Source organism: Episyrphus balteatus, chromosome 2, assembly GCF_945859705.1.
Source record: "Episyrphus balteatus chromosome 2, idEpiBalt1.1, whole genome shotgun sequence".
NCBI lineage: Eukaryota > Metazoa > Arthropoda > Insecta > Diptera > Syrphidae > Episyrphus > Episyrphus balteatus.
Genome location: NC_079135.1, coordinates 72,299,114 through 72,320,576, shown reverse-complemented (window position 1 = coordinate 72,320,576; position 21,463 = coordinate 72,299,114). Strand labels below are relative to the sequence as shown.

General features: G+C 32.4%; 1 protein-coding gene across 1 annotated transcript in view; it reads right to left on the bottom strand.

Annotated features, from left to right (window-relative positions):
- The window catches only part of LOC129910082 (homeobox protein B-H1), a 53,162-nt gene extending 34,128 nt beyond the window's left edge, over positions 1-19,034 (bottom strand). The window contains exon 1 of the mRNA XM_055987338.1: positions 17,918-19,034. Within this exon, the coding sequence (XP_055843313.1) occupies positions 17,918-18,500 (583 nt within the window). The 5' untranslated portion in view covers positions 18,501-19,034. The remainder of the gene's footprint in view (positions 1-17,917) is intronic.
- Between the last annotated feature and the right edge of the window lie 2,429 nt (positions 19,035-21,463).

The window sequence follows — 21,463 nt, the reverse complement described above, 5'->3', positions numbered from 1 at the left end:
TGGTAGTAAATTTTAATCACAAAATTGTAAAGAAAAAGCAATCTTGCAGTTTCATAAAATAATAAAGTTTACTGCTCAACTCTTTTGTTTTAAAAATCGTAGTGATACTTTGAATGAAAAATTTTAAGAATTTGGCCCTAAAGTCGCAATAAAGTGTCAAAAATTGACCTTATGAGTATAAAGAAAAATTTTACTCAATTTTCAAGACAAGGTCACCTTTTTAGAAAAAAAACAACGTCTTGATGGAATTTTAGTCCATCGCTATTAGTTCGAAAAAAAAATCGATTGAAAGAAGTTGTTTCAGTTTTGCATTTTCAGTAGACATAATAACGAAAAACTAGGAAAATAAGTTAGAAGTAAGTTAGTTAGCTAATTAAAATTTTCAAAATCTAAATTTTGGCAATGTAAAAAAGGTTGAAACCCTACTGTATCCTTGTAATAGCACATTTAAGGGATTTGACATGTATTTTGAAACATTTTCCACCATAAAAACCGCTTTGTTGTAGAAAATATCATTCTAAAACAAAACTACTACTATCTATGTACACTAAATATTCAAAAATCATTAATCATTTAAAAGGTGTTTCCCAAAATGAATACCTACCTTTCCCCTCCGGTAGTAACTTATCGTTGATAGATAGGTACGTAAGTGAAAGACCTTGTTTTAAAAAATTGTGGTTATACCAAAACTCCTTGTTTTAAAATACCGACAACAACAAAACAAGGGGTCTTCTACATGAACCCATGCATGAAATTACGCCTGATGCCCTTGGATAAAATTAAAATAATACAAAGAAAAAAAAAAATGTTAAGATAACCGCAACGAAGAAATTTTTATATCTTTAATCACACTTGAGAAAAAAAAACAAACACCTAAGTTTATGCGTTCGTCTAGATATCATAAAATTTGGTCTATAACTTGCTGTCGAAAATAGTCATTGAATAAATTAGAAATTAAAAACTCACCAAAAAACCATCTTCAAAAATAAAAAAAATACACCTGTTTTTTCTGGTAACAAAATATATAATTCAAAAACATTAATTTCATGATTATTAAGTGGTCATAAAGAAAATTTTAATGAGGATGTTATTGCCTATAGGTACCTATGTTTATCATCATTTTGGGAGCAATAAATCTCAACGATTGTTAAGGAGGTGTTAAAACATGCAGTCCAATGTGTTGATTTGCCCTCGCACATTACTCATACCTACAATCTTTTTTGGGACCTTAAATTATTTTATTTTTTTTATTTGGAACTTAATTTGCATAACTTGGATCGAGTTAAAATGCAAATTGGTCTTTGAAATGCAAAAACAGAAAAAAAAAATAAACAGCACACACAGAGAGTAGGAAAAAAAAAAGAAAATCTTCATCCAAGCGTTTACATGGCAAATGAACTAATTAAGTGCGCACACCTGGAATCTCTTGGCCATCAGCTTGCCAGAGAACATCACAATAGAGAGGTAACTTTAGTATCTGACTTGTGCATTGTATTACAATTTGTGTTGAACTTTTTATTTATTTGCTGGCAAACACAATGATGGTCGTATGTGATTTCAAGACCACAAAACAGATTCCAAGGATTCCAAAGAGCATAGCTTTGTAAATGGGAGTTTAGAGTTAACAGGGTTGGATCAACAAAAATTTTGTTGTTAGGTATTTAAAGGGCTCGAAGTTCTTGATTTCATAAATTTTAATCAACATTATTTAGATTTAAGTTGGTAACAGAAAAAGTTTTTCAAGTGAGAAATAGACTCTTATCATAATTAATTGCCTTGCAATATTGCTACAAAGTTTTTTTCTCCAATTTCGAGTGGTCTGGTCAAAGTTTGGCGGTTCTTAATTTCTTTGAAAAATTGCTTTGAATTTCAAATTATATTTCCAAAATTAAGTCATTTGAATATAAAAAGGCCGTAACATAACCTAATCCTTATCTTAGAACTAAATACTTATTGAACGTAAAAACCACTTATTGCATTAACCTCTGTAAAGTGCTATTTTGCAGAAAAATAAAAAAAAAATAAAAAAAATCAAAAAAAAAAGCCGACAAAGGCGTAAAATGATCGATCCATTCTAAATGTTTGCCCGAGATGATAAACTCCTTCCATCTCGTTTAACAATGATGCAACAAATATCTTTCAAGAAAGGAGTTAAATGAAGAAAATTCTATGGCCACAATGTGGAGTGAAGGTATATCTTATAGAGGAATACTCTGACTGTGTCACTGGATGTGGCTCCTGTGGTCACATGAAAAGATGCATAAAGAATAAAATTGCATCCATTGTATTTTGTAATTTTTTAAAAGGGGGGAAAATATTTTTATGAAATGCAATAATGCAATTTTACTCAATTTTACCGGCAAGTTTGAAGTAAACGTTTGAAGGGATATCAATTGTAGTAAGCCAATATTAATGAGGCATTATGAAGGTGACAAATGTATCTTCTTTAGAGAGTTGTAAGGTAGAAGATTTGCAAAGAGAGTTGAAGAACCTTGTTGTTGAAGCCTGTAACAGTACTGGCTTAAAAATGTTTAATCTTGTAGATTCCACTTTTGATTAAATTTTCGTTGTTAGACGTATGTTAAGTCTTCTTTAAGCCGGTTTCCACTCAGCTCAAATCTTCAGAATATATTTCCATTAGTCATATAAATTTGTGGAACCCATTCATTTTTCATCATCATTATTCGAGTACACATCTTGGAAATCTCTTGCTCGAAATTTCTGCACTTACATTACACATTATTATTCATTGCCAAATGTATGCATGTTGTGGAAGGTATTCATTTTTCATCTCTGCTCAATACATTTTTGAACATTATTTCTTCTATAGAAAATATCATTTAACGAAGGTTTTCACACTTTTTTAATTTGTGAATATGAAAACATCATCCACAAAATATTTTGGAATATATTCATATTATTTACTTTCGCTCAAGGTGATTGAGCTTATATATTGAATTATTATTGCTTGCAACTTTATATCCACTCGTAATATTTTCAAATGAATAGCTTCCACAAGGCTTAAATTGTATATGGATCATGTTCTTTATTTATGGAATGTATTGTGGAGAAAGGCATTAATTTTTGAATAAAAACAATTAGGTCTAATAAGTTGAAGCTAACAGCTTTATATAAACTTTTAAAATGTAAAAATGTAAAATTGAATAGGTTCCACAAGACCCAAATCTCAAATCAAATTTAAAGGTAGTTCACAGACTTATTTAGATACGTAAAGGTAGATAAACATAACGTGTTTTAAAAATGGGTTCCACACTGTTTTGCACGTTGCATTCTTGACTCAACAACCTATAAAAAGGTTATTTTAAACACCCTTGACTTGATATTTTGTTGTTTATCTGTCACTTATTCTTTTTGAAAATTTAATTGGAATATGAACTCCTTACCATTTTTTTACGGGGTAAAACTTAAGTATTAGCTAACCACACAGAATATGTACTCGATGAAAAAATAAACAACAAACTTACGACAAATGTTATACCTTTTGTATCCTAAACTAAGTTTTAAATAGTATTTTACTACAGTAGCTATTTTAAGAAAAATTGTATTCAATTTCTTTAAGAATTTACGGATTAAGTTTATTTTTCTATGCAAATATTCCAACAGGCTTAAATACTTAATTATTATTTTTGCCAACAAACAGGTTGCTTTATAAACAGCTCTATAGCCTACGAATATAGAGGTACAAGGAACTCAATTTCAATTAACTAAGCTGCATGGTTACAACAATCTGAGCATAACACTTCTTTTGTGTTGTGTAGATTGCTAGCTATTCAAGTTTAAGTCACACCATATACAGGGTGTCCCAAAAGTAATGGATCAAACGAAATATGCTGATAGGCCAACTTTAGGGCTCTCAGAATTTAGTAACTTGTTCATCCCAAATCCTTACGGTTTTCAATTTAATGCAGTTTTTGTGAATTATCGAAAAATCTCGACTTTGCAACAGTATTTTGCTTCCTCCGGTCATAATTGATTTTCGTTTTTTACAATTCTTTCACTAAAACATTGGCTAATAAGAACAAATAATTATTTCATCAAAATATTTTTTATTTCATACGCCATTTTGCTGCAAATTAATTAATAGTTCCATGTTTTATGAAAACTCAATTACTTAATTTTTTTTCAGAGCAACACACTGCAAAAAATTTGTATGGTGTGACACAGGTTAATTATTTTAAAAACTTGCCGTGTTATTGCACTTTTCAAAAATGTATAAAAGTTTCCAAACTTGAAGTTAGAACAAAAGATATTACAATTTTAATGCAACAAAACAGGCCTTTTCAGAGAAAAATAACAAAGAAAAATAAACACATTTCCTCGACTGTTGTTTGTTTATTTCTTTTTGAATAAAAGCCTCGATTTTTGTTTGTTATTTTGCTCTGAAAACCCCTGTTTTTTTGCATTAAAATTGTAATATCTTTCGTTCTAATTTGAACTTTGGAAATTTGTATACATTTTTGAAAAGTGCAATAACACGGCAAGTTTTTGAAATAATAAACCAGTATCACACCATACAATTTTTTTTCGGGATGTTCCTCTCGAATAAAAGTAAGAAATTGAGTTTTTATAAAACATGGAACTGTTACATAATTTGCAGCAAAATGGCGTATGAAATAAAAAATATTTTGATTAAATAATTATTTCTTATTATTAGGCAATGTTTTAGTGAAAGAATTGTAAAAAACAAAAATCAATTATGACCGGAGGAAGCAAAATACTGTTGCAAAGTCGAGATTTTTCGATAATTCACAAAAACTGCATTAAATTGAAAACCGTAAGGATTTGGGATGAGCAAGTTACCAAATTCTGAGAGCCCTAAATTTGGCCTATCTGCATATTTCGTTTGATCCATTACTTTTGGGACACCCTGTATATACCAAACGAAGACTCCATCCACAGTGGCTGTAGGTAGGTTATAGAGCTATACAAACGGGCTCAACTTCGAAGTCTATAAAAGCAGTTAACTACTTCTTTATAGAGTTACTAGTTATCTATGTGCTTGTGCATGTATCTCTACCTGCGAATCTTTTTTGCTTTTGATGAAGTCTTGATGTGACTTCATAAGTAATTAACCACTATTCGTTATATATTTGTATGTATGTGAAGCAACTGCATCAGTTTAATAACGTATATCTACTCTTGTTACTTAAGTCAACTGCGCGCGCTTTCCTTGGTTAGGTTTTTAGGTTTTTTTTTTTTCTTTAATTTTTTTTTTTTTGTGTTCGTGCTTCGTTAACGAACCGTGAAAGAGCATTTTAACGATTGTTGGAGGTTTTTTTTTTGTCGTTCCTTCGGTTTGTCTTCATTTTTTTTCTACTTCTTCTTTCAATTTATATAAACATGAATGAGATGAGAAATAGAATGTAAAGGATTCTCTACGATCTATACAAACTTCTTCAATCTGGATGTAAAGAACTTGTTCGGAGTTGAGACTTTGAGAACTCAGAACAAGCATATTAAACAGCAGCAAAGCTATTATTTAATTATAACTGACATGTCATGTTTTTTTTGTTAAAAACGATTTGTTTGAATTTTTATATGAAGACACGCATTTAGAAGAAATATTTATGAATAAAATATAAGATAATACGTGCTGACTAACCAAACATTTCAAATGGTCTTTACAGTAGTTTCAAAGAAATTTGCAAAGAAAAATATTTCAAAAAGTCGAAATTTTTGGTTTTTGTCAGTAATTTAGCGAAATTTTTGGCAGTTTTTCGTATCATTTTCTTAAATGTTTTCAATGGCAAGGCACCTTATATGCCACTGTTATAATTTAAAACTAGAACATTTGACACTTGTTCCTCATATGAAGCAGGTATTTGCATAGCATTTGTTTTTAAGTTTGGCCGATTCCTCTAAAACTCTCAAAAGGAGTTGAAGAAGTCTTACCACAGCCTTTATTTCATCTAACTTCTATAAGCTTGCTTATCGAAGTCTTACAGAAGTTTGCTGATACTAAGGGAAGTACACTTCTGATAAACCAGAAGTTGTTAACGAAACTACAACTTTTAAGAAAAGCCTTAAAGAATTCATATAGAAGTCAAAAGTCATATAGAAGTCAAATAGAAGTCGTATAGAAGCTATAACTTGTATGATGCTCCTTTTCTTGACGGACTTTTTAGTTTTTCTACTTTTTATTTTAATTCTCAAGCTAACTTTTAATAAAAAGCCTTATAGAATCCATATCGAAGCCATATAGAAGCCGTATAGAAGCTTAAACTTGTGACTTTTGTCTGGTTTTTAAATATTACTCTCAAAATAAAACTTATCAGAGCTAAAAACTTCTGCTCTTAGAAATTTCATAGACAGAAAAACCAAGAATTTATGTATAGGAGAATTTTTTGCTAAAAATATGTAAACAATAACAAAAATCAAGTGTAGGAGCTAATAATTTAATAAAGTCTTCAAAAAAAATCAATAAATATAGGTAGCTCGTAACATGTTCAAAGAAAAATAAAATCAAAATAAGCTTTCAATCTACTTAAACTTGCAAACCTAAACGATACAAATGACTTAATTTTTAAATATCACAGAATGAAGCCTTTTTAAATCAACAGCTCATTATTATAATTTATAAATAACTTAATGATAAATTTTCAACACTTCCATCACCAGAAGGAAACCTCATATTTATACACCTACAATCTTTTCATAACAAAATATATAAAAACCCCCCTATTATAGCAGTTATTGGTCATCCTCGCATCATTATCGTGCAACCTCATAAAACTAAGCCTAAAGTGCTTCTATACTATGTATAATATCTATTCAAGTCAAACCAATACATGTAGATATCTAAATGCTTTGTAAAAAAAAAAAAACAAAATAGAAAAAAAAAATCAAAGAACATACAACTACCTATACAAAACTGGAAACAACACATTGAACGCATTATTTCGATATGCAAATTGCTCCTAAACAGTATTAAGCAGTGTTAAATGCGATAATGGTACCAATTATTATTATAGGCACAAACTCATTGCCACTTATATACTCTCGTACACACAACACTGAGTAATATATGTATGGATATTTATAAAAGTATATCTATCTCATAGAAACATCTAGGTAAACTACAGTGTAGTTGTTGTAGATATAGTTTTGTATAAACATTTTTTATTGGTAAAGTTGGCGCTTTCGCTATAGCAGCATTATTACGACATGTGGCATAGAGCCGCTCCATAGTCAGCGTTGTAGCTGCTGATTTTTATGTTCTTTTAGCGTTTTGGTCGTAGTTGTTGTTGTTGTTTTTATCTGTCAGTCAATTTAACCTTTTTTTTTTGTACAATTTTTTTTTCGTGAGTACTTTGTGGCGTTTAAATCCATTCGCGTTTTACCAATATCTGTGTCAACTAAATGGATTATGCTGAGTTTTATCGTCTGTTAGCTAAAGTAATTAAATGGTATCTAGTAAATTGCAACCAAATGGTGGGTCTACTCTACACTAAGCAAGTGAGGTCTAGGTTTTTATTGCATTCGCGCATTTTGTCACATCTATTTTTGAAATGACTTGTTGGCAGGTTTTTTTTCTACTATTTTTTTTGTCAATTGCATTATAAATTTGATGTTTAGTCAAGAACATGCAAGGTTTCATATCGTTTTGCTAGCTTTTAGGTTGATGAAGAAAAGGTGGTATGTCATGGAAATTTTTTTTGTTCTGTAAAAAAAAGAATAATCTGTAATTTTCATAACGTAGGTACTGGTTACTAATAAAAAACGTATTCTGTGTTATACATAGTCCTAAAAGTATCCTTTTAATTCCCTTAAATATATTTTCTAATTATCTTAAGTATCCTCATTTATACGAATTATAATCTCAGGAAATAACATGCGAATTCCCGAGTAAAAATGGAATTCCGCCGAACCACAGCTGCACCACGACTGCACCACTTTTTGACCGCCGCACCACCGCTGAAGCACGTCCGCACCATTATCAAAAATTTCTATTGCACCGCCCCACCGCTTCACCACGACTGCAACACGTCCGCTCCATTTCATTTTGAATGAAAAATTCGATGGACCACCGCCACACCACGACTGCACCACGTCCGCACCATTTCATTTTTCTTTGAAAATTCAATCTCTTTTTTTACTCGTGTTTTGTTTCACTTTCAACGGAAATTTTAGGAAGTAGATTCATTACCTTGTAAAAATGATCTTAAGATGCTATCAGACAAACTTTTCAATGTTGCCTTAATTTTTTTGTTCCAGAATGTTCTAAATTTGTATTTGAAAAATACAAAAAAATGGGGATTTTAGAGCCCCTGTAAAAAAAAATTGAATTTTTAAAAGTTGCTCCGGGGTTTAAAAGTTTTTCCTTAAAATTTTCCAAATTTTTCGACCTCTAAATTTAATTTATCGATAGTTCGGACCGAAAACAAAAAAAACATCTGTTCCCCATTTTTTCGATTTCTCAATCTATTTATAATTTTTCAACTTTTTTGCCCAATTTGTTCAGTCTCCATTATATTTAATGGAGAATTTAAGTAGCCATGGCTACTTTTAATTTAAAAGAGTATGAATAAATTTGGCCTTAAAATAAAAACAGGTTGATCTTCTGTTTTTCAAAAACATGTTAAAATATAGAGAAACAGAATATCAACCTGATATTTTAAAATGTTCAAAAGGGGTGGGGGGGGGGGCAAAAGTACGGTGAGAGTCAATACTCCAAAACCTCCAATTTTGAAAATTCTTCAAAAAAAAAATTTCGGAACTAATCCGGAATAACCTGAATAACAACTTTCAAATATAGCAAAATAGAGGACTAAGTCCATATAACACACTCAGATAAATATATTTGACGTTCGAATAATTGGATAAATAAGACTTTGCTAGTTCTTGTTCAAATTTAAAAATTTTGTTTGTTTAAGTAGATTTAAAATTTCACATAGGTACCCAAAATTTCAAAATTCAGCAACAAGGGATTTTTTATTTTGCATTCCTGTTTATGTTAATTTCCAATGTTCAGAATTTGGTGTTTTCAAGATTTCAGACCTAAGGTTTGTGAATTTCAAGATTCTTTTTTCGGATCTGTCAGTATTTTTTTCTATCAAGATCTTAGAAATTTAAAAAATTAAAATTTCGGGCTTTCGGGACTTGCTTCAGGTTTGGCCCGTATTCCTAATTTAAAGTATGAAAAAGGACAAACAAAATCCGGATTAATTGTTTTAGAATAAGAATTAGGGAAGATCTTAGAAATTTGGAAAATTGAAATTTCAGACACTTAAAAGTTTGGTCTTTCGTGACTTACTTAAGATTTCAATCCGAAATAATCAATCCGGATTTTTTTTGCATTTTTTATACTTTAAATTAGGAATACGGAATTTAAAGTATAAAAAATGCAAAAAATCTGGATTGATTATTTTGGAACAAGAAATAGAGATTTTTAATACCACGCACTTTCGTTTATATTGTGGATTTCAAGATTCTGCTAGTACATATTTTTCAGTAGTTGTTCAAAAGCATGGTGTTATATTTTTAACAATACCCATACTTAAATTAACAGTACATTTTTCTACAAATTGTTTGATATATTGCTGGTTTGGTTGCACATGTTGCAAAAGTTATCATGGTTTATAAGTAAGAGATTCCGCAGTTAATGCCAATATTTTGAAGGCTCTTGAAAAGAACATAACTTTTGTTAACAACTACATATGTACAAATGTACACAATATTGAAATCTTGTCCTAAAAGTGAATTCCATCATATGAACATTATACTCATTCGATTCAGATACAAATCCTTATGATTAAATCTGCTCAAAATCTAGATTTCTCATTTGAACCACTGAATAGTCAACAAACAAACATATACCTACAAACAAGGATATGTCAAACCTCTTAGACATTTAAAACTTTACTCAATCGAAATTCAATTAAAACCAATTTGTATCCCGTGTGAGATATAAATTCCAAAACTTTGTCAAACATGTCAATCTTACGTATCGACATATTGATTACAAAAGACCTTTTCCCAACAGTAGGTAGGTATAGTATGATGTTGAGGCCTTGTTGATGTGTCGTTTTTCTTCTTCGATTTGAACAGCGGAAATGTCATCGACATCGATCTCTAAACTGACCAAAAAAAAATAAGTAATTTCAAATTCTGAAATTGAATATGAGAACAACAATAATAAAAAAAAAGAAACAAATTTTTTTAAGACGAATGAAATAAAACAAGAAAAAATAATATTATAAGAAGAAAATAAGAAAAGCCAAGAAAAACTGCTCTCATAATCTGATTACGAGATTAATGTCTTAAGCATATCAACGAATTGATCGTTACGTGCGATGTGCGATGGTATATAAAGAAGCAGGGAGCTGCTGCTCTCTCACCTTATGAGAAGAATTCAACCATCAACGGACATAATATGACGCTTTGCGACGACTTGATGGACGAATGCAGTAACTAAACGAAAACAACGACAACGATGTTGATGCAGCAGGGGTAAAAGTCGCCCTATACCTAACCTAACTTCCTTTACCACCTCTACCGTCAGCGGCTTAAGAAAAAAAAAATATGAACAAAAATTGACATTAACTCTCGTTTGATATCATTTTAATCTCTCACGATCGATAATTTGTTGCACAAAATTGTTGATGTTGCATTTTTGTTTGCAACAATGTTGTCTTTTCTGCTAATTCCCAGGTGAAGAAATTAATGCAGCATAGGCTTAAGAAAAATACCTCAGATCAAAAAGAAATAAAAATTAATAAATTAATGCACCACATATATAGCTGTTTCGAAACGATCGATTAAGCACAATCACCAAGTGGCAGTGAAGCATTTAAAAGGCGCTCATCTAAAGAAGATACCAACCTAACCTCTATACAAAAAAAGTGTATCTTTCGCTATTTATTAGTGTTCTTCAGCAACTAGGTGCCAATTAATATGTCACACAAGGTCTCTCGAGACAATAAAACGCCCATAGATACACCAGGACAACCAGGATGACTGCATATTCTATATACCGTGATAATAATTGCCAAATGTAAAATCCATGTTCCAGAGAAATTTATATCGCAAAAGACGAGATACTATTGCGAGCGTCCTCCTCCTATGCCCGAAGGGGGAATTTATTACTTATTTGTGTGTAAGATATATCTGGGGAATGCTGAGTACCAAAAGACATGGTATTTGTTATACAAAATATCCCAAAGCCCCATACAGGATCGGGAACGGGATCGGAATCGGGATGGATATGTACCAGTAACTCTATAGTGAGGTATAGTGAGTGAACGACAACGACGATGGCGACTTGGTCTCAATTAAGCCGCGTGCTCGTGTCCAAGTGAATTTCTTTCGCCTTTGTACCATGTGCTGTGCTGGGTGCTGGAGTTTTTGCTTGTTTTTTTTTTTTTATCGTCTCGCACCTTCTTGGGTGCTTGGCTTATGGCACATTGGCCACGAGCGAACGACACCACATCTTTCAGCAAAGATCCGGCAGACCTACCTATGTAGTTCATATACCAACAAAAGTATAATACCTCAACAGACCAAAACATAAGAAACAACAACAACGACGACGACGACTATACGACCTGAAGATAAAACTGAACGTAAACAGCGATACAGGCAATTAATAAATGAACGAATATTGGCCATCCCGAGGATTGTAAAACAAATAAACGAGTTTTTGTTTTTTATTCCTTTGGCATTGTGCGGCTTTTCATAAAAGCTAAGAGATGATGAAAATAATAGTTCTGATTCATTCATCAAGTTGATTTTTTGACAGGTAAACAATCTTGATTTGAAATTTAAAAAAAAAAAATAGTTGGTATGATTTGAATCTACGTGTGTTGGATTTAGAATCAAATGTTTGACCTGCTTTGTTAAATTTATATTGATGGCAAAGTCAAAAGTCATAAAATATATTGCCAGAAACATGATATCATTTTGCTAGCTATTTGTCTTGCTTTCTTGTTAGTCGCATTTTGTTACGTTGGGCGCCATTTAGAGATGAGAGTTTTAATTGACTAAATGCTTTTTATTGTGTTTTTTGAGTGTACAATATATGTAAATATCTTGTGGTAATTGTTTAAAAAAAAACAATTGTGTAAATATCAGTTAAATAATGTGTAATAATTCGTCACGATTTTCAAGTTTTTAGAACCGCAAAGCCATAATTAGAAGGTGAACGAAATCGAAAAAATGTATTATGTTTACTCTGCCAACTCACCTTCATTATTATTGTAAAATTTCAAAACTATGAGTTTAAGACCCAACCCATAGAATCCGTTGAGTGCGTTGCGCCAATCAACCTGTTGAAATTGACGGATGGGACCCATAAAAAACGTTGCATGAGGGATTGATTTCTGACAGCTCAGCCCAAATTTTTAGGTCTGTTCAATGTTTTGTCTAATGTACAATGGTCGGAAAAAGTATTTTGACAAAAAGAACATTTTTCTAACGGATGAGAAGAATCTGTAACGGAAAATATTGGTATGCTTCTTTCGTTCAAAAACAAAGATTTATGGACCATATTCCCACAAATTTCTGTCTCAATGATCCATTAAACGCAAAGGAACTGTTAAAGCTCAGTAAAAATTTGGTCAAGTTTGTTCCAGAAGCGAAAAGCACAACAACATGTCCCTTTGATAATTCAATTTTTTTAAATTTTTGTTTTATGACGTAAATGCTGTAGTAAATATGCCAAAATTGTCTTTTTCGAGGTCAATGCGAATTGTATTTTTGCTAACAAGGTTTTATGAAAGAATGGCATTTCCAAATCCAGTCTTTTTGGAGTCAATCCGCGATTTAAAGTGAATTCCTCAAATTGCGTCAGTTTTTTTAGTGCATTTTTTTCATTTTTGGACCATTCGTGGTAAGTTTTGGATAGTATAATTATATTTTTGTGTTTTCATAATTGGTAATTTATAGTTTCCCGTGAAAAATTCAGTTCTCTACAGATTTTTTAACAGACACACCGAAATTATGACTTGAAACAGAAGATGCACTAATTTCAATGTTAAGTTCCGCCGTTTTGCCGATTTTTTTAACAAATCGGCGCCTTAACAAGTCTGTCAGTTTTATACGTGCTTTAAACAAGTAAAATGCATTACCTTACCTTACTAACATTGAAAAATAACGTTTGTCAAAATACTTTTTTCCCTCAAAAATTAGCACTTTTTATACAAAAAAATGCAACCTCGAAGCATAATACCAACTATTTGACTGACATTGACCATGATAATATACTAACATACTCACCATAATATACTTATTAAATAACCGTCAACTTAGTTATTTTACGTTTAACCGTTACAGATTCTTCTCATCAGTTAGAAAAATGTTCATTTTGTCAAAATACTTTTTCCGACCATTGTAAGCTACAATTATCGTTTTAATTTTGGTAAATAAAATAAAATGCACTACTGGATATCAGTCAGTCAGATATTTGGATCTCTATAAAAACTATTTTTTTTAACAGAATTCAGAAATGTAGTTAGGTCTAAAATGTTACTTTTATTACAATTTCACCACACAAAAAAATTAAAGTTCACAATTCATTAAATTGGAGAAGAAAAGAACACAGTTTTGAGTTCTGACATTCTCCGATGTGCCCTCAGAAAACGAAAATCGAACTGATATTTTTGACAACTTATGACAACGGATCTGCCGGATGTAAGAAATTAAAGTTGGACTACTTTTTCCATCGCATCCGTCGGACTCCATCCGATCCGTTGCTTATAGGTCGGTTCTCATTAGAACCGACTGTCAGTTAAAAACTTCGACGTAACGCACGTGACGGATTCTCTTAGTGAGCTATAGGAGCCTTACAGTCCGCGCAAGTGTTATCGTATAGTGTTGTAAAATTTTTGGCCCATTTGAAAAAGTGAAATAATTTTCAAAGACTCTTTTTGACAAAAAAAAAAAATAACTCATTTTAAGTAAAACGCAAATATCGAGAAAAAACTTATTTTTCCGGAATTTTGTTGGTAATAATTTTTTATTTTCGTCGTGAGAAATTTTTTGAACAACTTCAGATTCGTCTTCAGCCGCCAAAACGAATAACTACTAAAAAACATAGTTACCAAAACCAGTTAGGTTTACACAAGATATTTTCGCTTTAAATACAACAGGAAATGTATATAACTAAACTATCGGTCAGTAAAATTTATGGAGTATGCCTGTGCAGAGGCTCTAAAAGTTACACTATGGCTATGGCTTTCTCTGGAGTGCTTAAAGAGTTTTGAGGTTCTAAGTATGTTAATTGCCTGTGATTTAAAAATTAACTAAACAATTTAATTAAACACAAAAGTGTAATTCCCAATTAAAAACTCAAATACTCTAAGCAAGGTAACCGTTTGTTGACTTATTTCACAATGAAGGTAATTTGTATTTGATAAATACCGATATGAATGTTAAAACAATGTTAATTTTAATTAATTTTTATCATAAATATTCTATAAAAACGTTATAACTTAAATCGGTTTAAGATATTAAAATAACTTAAAAGATAGCGTGTAAACTGTTTTTGATTTTATAATATTTTTCTTCCTTTTAAAATATATGTAGGTATAATATACCTTTCTACAGCAGTAAAATAATTGTATTCTAAAACGATTATCATAATTGAAAATGTTTACCCATGCAGCACCTTTTTTTTAAAATAACATTTACGAAAAGCTTTTCAACAATATATTAAGCAGCAATTTTCTCAAATTATCTAAACAAATCTGAGAACAAAATAGATACAAAAATACCTTATATACATATGAATACTTTAGATAGGTAAACATGCAAATAATTGGTTACACATTCTAATTTCTCAATGTGTTTTCAAAAATTGTCGAATATTATAATGAATTCCGGATGGTGGATATGTTATAAGCCCTATCTTACTAACATTTATGTCACACAATATCACTTTCACGCATTTTAAAGGCATTAATTGTGCATGGAAAAATTCGTAGAATTGATACAAAACTGTGGTTTTACAATATTTATAATGCCGATAATGTAGGACAATGACCATTTGTTTGACGAACAATAAATTTTTATGAATATAGACATTTTCCACAAAACTATTCAAATAAAATAAGAGTTCAATTAAAATAATTGCACATGATGTTTATAAAAATTAAAAATAGTTTAAAATTAAATTAAGAGAGAAGTTTATTTAGTATCTTTTCTATTTTATAAAAATATTCTAGATTTTATTAGAATTTAATCAAAACTTATAATTAATAACTTAACTGTTAAACAAATCAAGAAATTTTAGAAAAAATAGTGAACAAATCGGGACATCATCCGGTACCGTCAGCAGTTTCTGACTTCAAAAAATTGTTAAGTAAAAAAACTTCTTTTAAAAAAGGTAAAAATAAACATTTTATTTTCTCGTACTTTTGTTTAAAATGATAATAGGGAATACCGGAACAAAAAGTACCTATCACAATAACTAAACAAAATTATGCCATTATGTGTGAGGTCTCTTTTCTTTGTTATAAGAAATGTAATGCCCGTCGACTTTGGTTGGGAGTAATTTGTAACAGCAATAACCAATAAATTCGGTAATTATAAAATATAATAAAAAAAAAAGCAGAATTAAAATAAACAATACAAAAACCATTTTATTAAAAAAAAAAGAAATTAAAAATAATGAAAATGTCTACAAATTCGAAGAAAAGGACGTTAGATAAATTTTTTTCACTTAATCCAGAGTTGAGTTAATTTGGAAAATTTGGGTTAAAATTTTTTACCTTGGTTAAAATTTAAGCCTGATCTATAAGTTAATAATTTTTAACCTATATTTCATTCAACATACATCTGTCAAAATTTAACCAAGGCGAACATTTTACCCCAAATATACATGTAATTTACATGCAACCTAACTTGCATGATCAATGACTTAAAAACTGGGCCTTTCCAGATATGTATGTATATATATGAATTGAAAATGTATACATTAGGGTGTCCTTGTATCATTTTAATGCGCATACGGGCTCAAAAGTTTCGAAATAAAAAAAATTTCTCCAAGTTTCAAGTCCTTATCTTTTTGCTAAACCGACGCGACCTAATTTTTAATATTATTAGGATTGCATATAAACGTCAAATGTCACGTTTGAAGAAATGTGAATAAACTTCCACCTTCCAAAAGATGGCGGCTCAACCTCCATCACTTATTAGAACCATTCCATTGGAGGTGATAGTTTACTCATTAGTAGATCTAGTGGTACAATCTTCTACTCGAGGAGATGGGAGCTCGTAGTTGTTGTACTAGATTTCTAGTCACGAGTAAAATACCACCTCTAATGGAACATGGCTATTGACTTGCAGTTGTTTGCGATCTATTGTTTATGTATCTATGGCTAAAGTTTATTCCAAAAGCAGAAAGTCTTGGGCTTTTTATTAAGATGTCAAATTCTACTTCGAAGTTCGATGAAGTTAAATTCTACGTCCAAGAAGTTGAATTCTACGTCGAAGAAGTTAATTTCTACTTCGAAGAAGTTACATTCTACTTCGAAGATGTTGAATTCTACCCCAAATAGGTTGAAAAAAACAACATTTTTCCTATAAGCAAGAACAGAGCAAAGACAAAGATAAATGCGTAAAAAGGCCAATTGTTGAAAGACTGGTAACCTTAGTACAGATGATTAATTTTTTAGGAATCTAATTTTGATGTAAAATGTTTTCTGAAAATCAATTTTGAAACTATGCTTGGCAGAACAAACATTTTTTTTTGGTTGGTTTTGGTTTCTGGTAAAAGAATATAGTTTGTTGCGTAGTGCTGTAAGTAACTATGAGTAACTATAACCTGGGGTCGAACTACGGCATACGTTCGTTAACGTTTTGACTATTGCTTTCTCTATTTAATCAGAAGAAAATGATAAAAACATAAAGCGTCAGTACGTTAACGAACGTATGCCGTAGTTCGACCCCTGCTTTATTAGAATATTAGCTAAAAACTTGAGCCGTAAGTTGAAGATCTGTCAATATTTCCATCATGTAGGGTTTTCGCATTTTTAAACTTTTTCATCAATGGAATGCCTTAAACTACGGCTATAATAACGATTTACCAGTGAAATAATCAAGTTAAGATGACGCTGTCACAGCAACTTTATACAAAGATCCGACGGCTTTTACAAATTCTGAGTTTGAATAGGAAATAATTGAATGAAAGATCTAAAAGTCTTGGTAAATGCTGAGTAGATATGTAAATAATAGATATTAAATTTGGCTAATGGGCAACCAATTTTTTTTTTTTGAAATGCTGATTCAAATCTCATTAATTCAAATTTCTCACAAATTAATGAATTTGGTAACAAAATAAAAAAAAAAACGCTACAATGACACTTCCGCCTTTAAAAATAATTCCATTTGCCTTAATCTGGCTTACAACGCGCATTCTCACTTGTCCAAGGTGAAAAAAAAAAAAAAAATACACAGAAGACTGTGAAAACAATTTAATTTGTGTATGCTTCTTCCTTCTTATCCTTAAGTATCAATCCAATTGAGTATTAAATTTGTAATTCACTGAACCCACTCAACTGTAATCGGTTGGCACTTGACATGTGAATCACAATAAAAATAACATCGATTTGACAAGAGGTGTCATCTTTCAGTGCCTACGAGACATTTAAATCTCCCTCTACACTCTCTCCCCATAATACCTCTAATACCAATACCTACCTACTATAAAAAAAAAAAAACACAAACACACACACACACTCTGTTGTGGCAAAAGGCAACACACAATACGAATAACGATGCGGATGCATGTATCAACTTTCATTATATTCCAATTCGAATGGTGGAGCAAGAAATAAATTGTGACAGAAGACTTGACCGCACAATTTGACAGATTAAGGAATTTTGTCATTTTTTATAGTTTTTTCTTTTGCATTTTGTTTAAACCTTAAAAATGTAGTTTATTTATCCTTGATTCACTCACCATTGCTACAAATGCTGTGACTATCCAGATTTCCACTGGAATCGCTGTCACTGTCATCGTGGGTACTGGCTCGTCCGCCGCTGCTTCCACCTCCCGGAGGTACGCTAAGGTCACGCGGTCCCTGCGGTGAAGGCGATCGACCGCTGCGGTCATGATCATCATCGAGATCGCGATGAGCAGAATTGTAGGCCGCCGCTGCTGCGGCTGCTGCAGCTGCTGCCGCCGCCGCATGATGTTGCAGATGGTGAGGATGCGCATAATGAGAATGTAGACCGTTTGTGGGGCCATTACTGTTGATAACTACTCCTCCACCACCACCGCCGCCACTACCGACCATATGCAACGAATGCGACAGTGGGTGTTGGAGATGCGGATGGTGCGAAGCGAGATGATGGTGATGATGCGGCGAAATGTGGTGGTCGCTCGAGTTATCATTTCCATTCATGGCGGCATTAGCTGCCGCGGCTGCAGATGCTGCCGCCGCCGCTGCTGCTGCACTGCCAGCTAAAATATCCGTTATCATAAAGCGGGATCGCGGCGGTTGCAGTACCGCCATCGATCCACGTTGTACGGGCACCGTCATTGCCGTCGCCGTCGTCGTCGTGTGCCTCGTCGTCCCTTCACTATCACTATCGCCGTGGGCGTCGCTCGTTATTCTTCCGGTGGCCGTAATTGTGACTGCGTTAAAGCGTCGTTTTTGTCTCGACTAAGGTATAATTTCGCACTTCGAATTTATATTAATGTTACTACAAATGGGTGCGTTCACGAAATGCAAACAAGGTATTTTTGTTTTGACACTTAAATTCTTTCAAATCATTCAAATGACATTTGGTTCACTGTTTAACACACATCACATTAAAATCACTCAGATTTTTTGTATTCTTTTTCAATTGACAATCAATTTTTTTGTTAAATTTTCTTGGTAATCCAAAATGACGTTTCACATAAATCACTCACAAATTGGATAGATTTTCCGTATGTCACCGGTTAACTATTATTATCAATTTAATCTGTCATCAGTCCACTGAACTAAAACAATTACATATAAATAAAAATCCCTATTCAGTCAAAAAATTATGACATCCAACATCTGACAACCGAACGGGCACGCTGTCGAATCGACACTAACAACATGGTGAATAAACAAGCCCCGATCATTTCGACATTTGCCCCGTTTCTACCACACATCGAGCGGTTGCTGCTGTTGTTCCACTCATTGAATCCAAATCAATTGGACTAACAGCTACAGCTATCTCTCTTGCGCTTGCAGCGCCATCGTGTCAGGAAGACACATCCCATTTATCCAATGAATACGAATACATTAGACCGGAAAAAAGTGGAAAAAAAACAACCACCATCATTTATGGAAACAAAAACTCCCAGTTAAACGGTCTTACAAAACTCAAGTCAATAGGGGGCACACGGAACGGCATGGCAAGCATTGTTCTCTTTCTTTTATGGGGTAAGACCATCTTGTCCCACTCTGGCGTTTCGTAATTGAAAGTAAATTCATTGATGGATGTGAGGCTGAGCCGGAATATGTCAAACTACCTGTCATTGCAGCCAATCGTGTCAGAGTTTCAAAGAGAAAGAGAGCAGAATTATAGGAACACTGACGGTTTTGCTATAATTTCTCAGTAAAATTGTACTAGATCTATGGAGATTATCATGTAAAAGAGTTTATTGCGAAGGAAAGCGCATGTATTTTGTAAAAAGAGGGCGTGTTCATTTTTCGAGACAGGTTTTTCTTGCTCTCGTTCTGAATGACAGTTGGATGAATTTATTGCTACTCTATTACACAGTAAGCGGTTAATCTGCACCTCGCGCTCTGCATTTGTGCTGATCTGAGAGGACTTGTGGAGTAGCTAGCCGCAGCAGCCACGCAGCATAGGAGAGTGCATTTTAATGGCAATTAAAACAATAGTCGTTATTCTGGTTTGTGATATTCCAGTGTAATGGAGAATTGGAATGGGATAATATTATCGCCCACCATACCCCCTCCCCCCTCTCACCCCACTTAGCACAACCGACAGCCCACACACATCTTATTTGACATTTTATTGGGATTGGGAAGAGAACAAGAATGGTGTGGTAAGTAAAGTAGGGTGGGTAATCGTAATCGCAATCCTCCCCTTCATCGAGAGGAAATTTGTGCTAATTCACCTTTTGTTCGGTTTTTAGAGCTTTTTGACATTTTATTTTCTTTTATGTTGCGTGGGAGAGTTGAACTGAAGTTTGAGAATGTGTTTGTTGGATTTTTCTTATGCTTTTATTTTTTTTCTTATTGTTGTTGGTAAGTTATAGGGAGGTAGGTATACAAACCTATTCCATGAGAATGTAATGTTGAATGTGTTTTTGGAAGAGCCCTTGAGGACAAATTTGTAATTGGAGCGCTCTAATTAGTTAGCTCGTTAGTAGCTGTTAATAGGGTGAAATTGTTGTTGTTTGCAACTTAGGTAGGTATTTGAAGTGTGTGATGGTGTGCACTTATACAAATAATATTCTTTTGAAAAACTATTGTGTCTTCAACTTCAAGACGTTATAGCTTTGGAGGTAAGGTAGGTACCTACCTAGTTAGGTATAGACAAAATGTTTTTGTCTTCTTTCCTCATTGTTCAATCGCTCATTAGTGGAAAATGGAAACGGTAACGGAAACTAATCAAATAAAAATGGTAATTGGAACAAAAAAGAATTTAGTCAAGTCGTAAGTATTACGAAGTTTTATATAAGTTTAAGTGGAAGGTTATGTACCTACGTAGTTATAGGTAAGGAAGGTAGGTACATACGTACATAGGTATTTAAGATTTGTAGGTATATAAGTGCTTAAGGTAGGTATACCTATTTTAAAATTGTTAAGAAGAAGAATACGAAAAAATGGTGTGTAGATATATTTACTTAGGTCCTTTTTCAGGACTTTCTTTGTATTTTACTGTTCCTATATTGAAGTCAAACGTATACAAATATAAAATTGACTTATTTCTGCTCACCGGGCTTCTTCCCATCCCCCCTCCAATCAATTTTTCAAACTAATTTACTTCAATTCCTGCAAAGTAGAGGGCGGCAAGGTTCCTGAAGTTCGGTTTTTGTAACCTCTAAATGCAATGTTATGTTATAAAGATCAAATGATAATAAATTGATAATTTGTCCACTCAACAAAGTCGAAACACGCAGGAACATGCTTTCAAAACTTTATTGGCAGTTATCTTAATTGTTAATCATTTTAAATATTCGGACCTAATAAGTCAACTGTTTACAACTTTAAGCTGAATAATTATTGCCTTCATTACAAATAGCCTATTTTCGTTCAATGTTTCCGGTACGTACCTAAGATCTTAGGTAGGTACTCATATACACAATGCCGTCTTTACCCATTCTCAGGGGGCCCCGAAGGAACGAAAATTTCTCTCACACATTTATTCTCAAAACATTTTTGTTGGGTAGACCATCTACCAAAAAATTTTAGTTTTTATATGGCAACCAAATAAAGTTTTTTCTACAACTATACGGAAAATATTATGTTTTCAAAAAGAAAACCAATTATGTGGC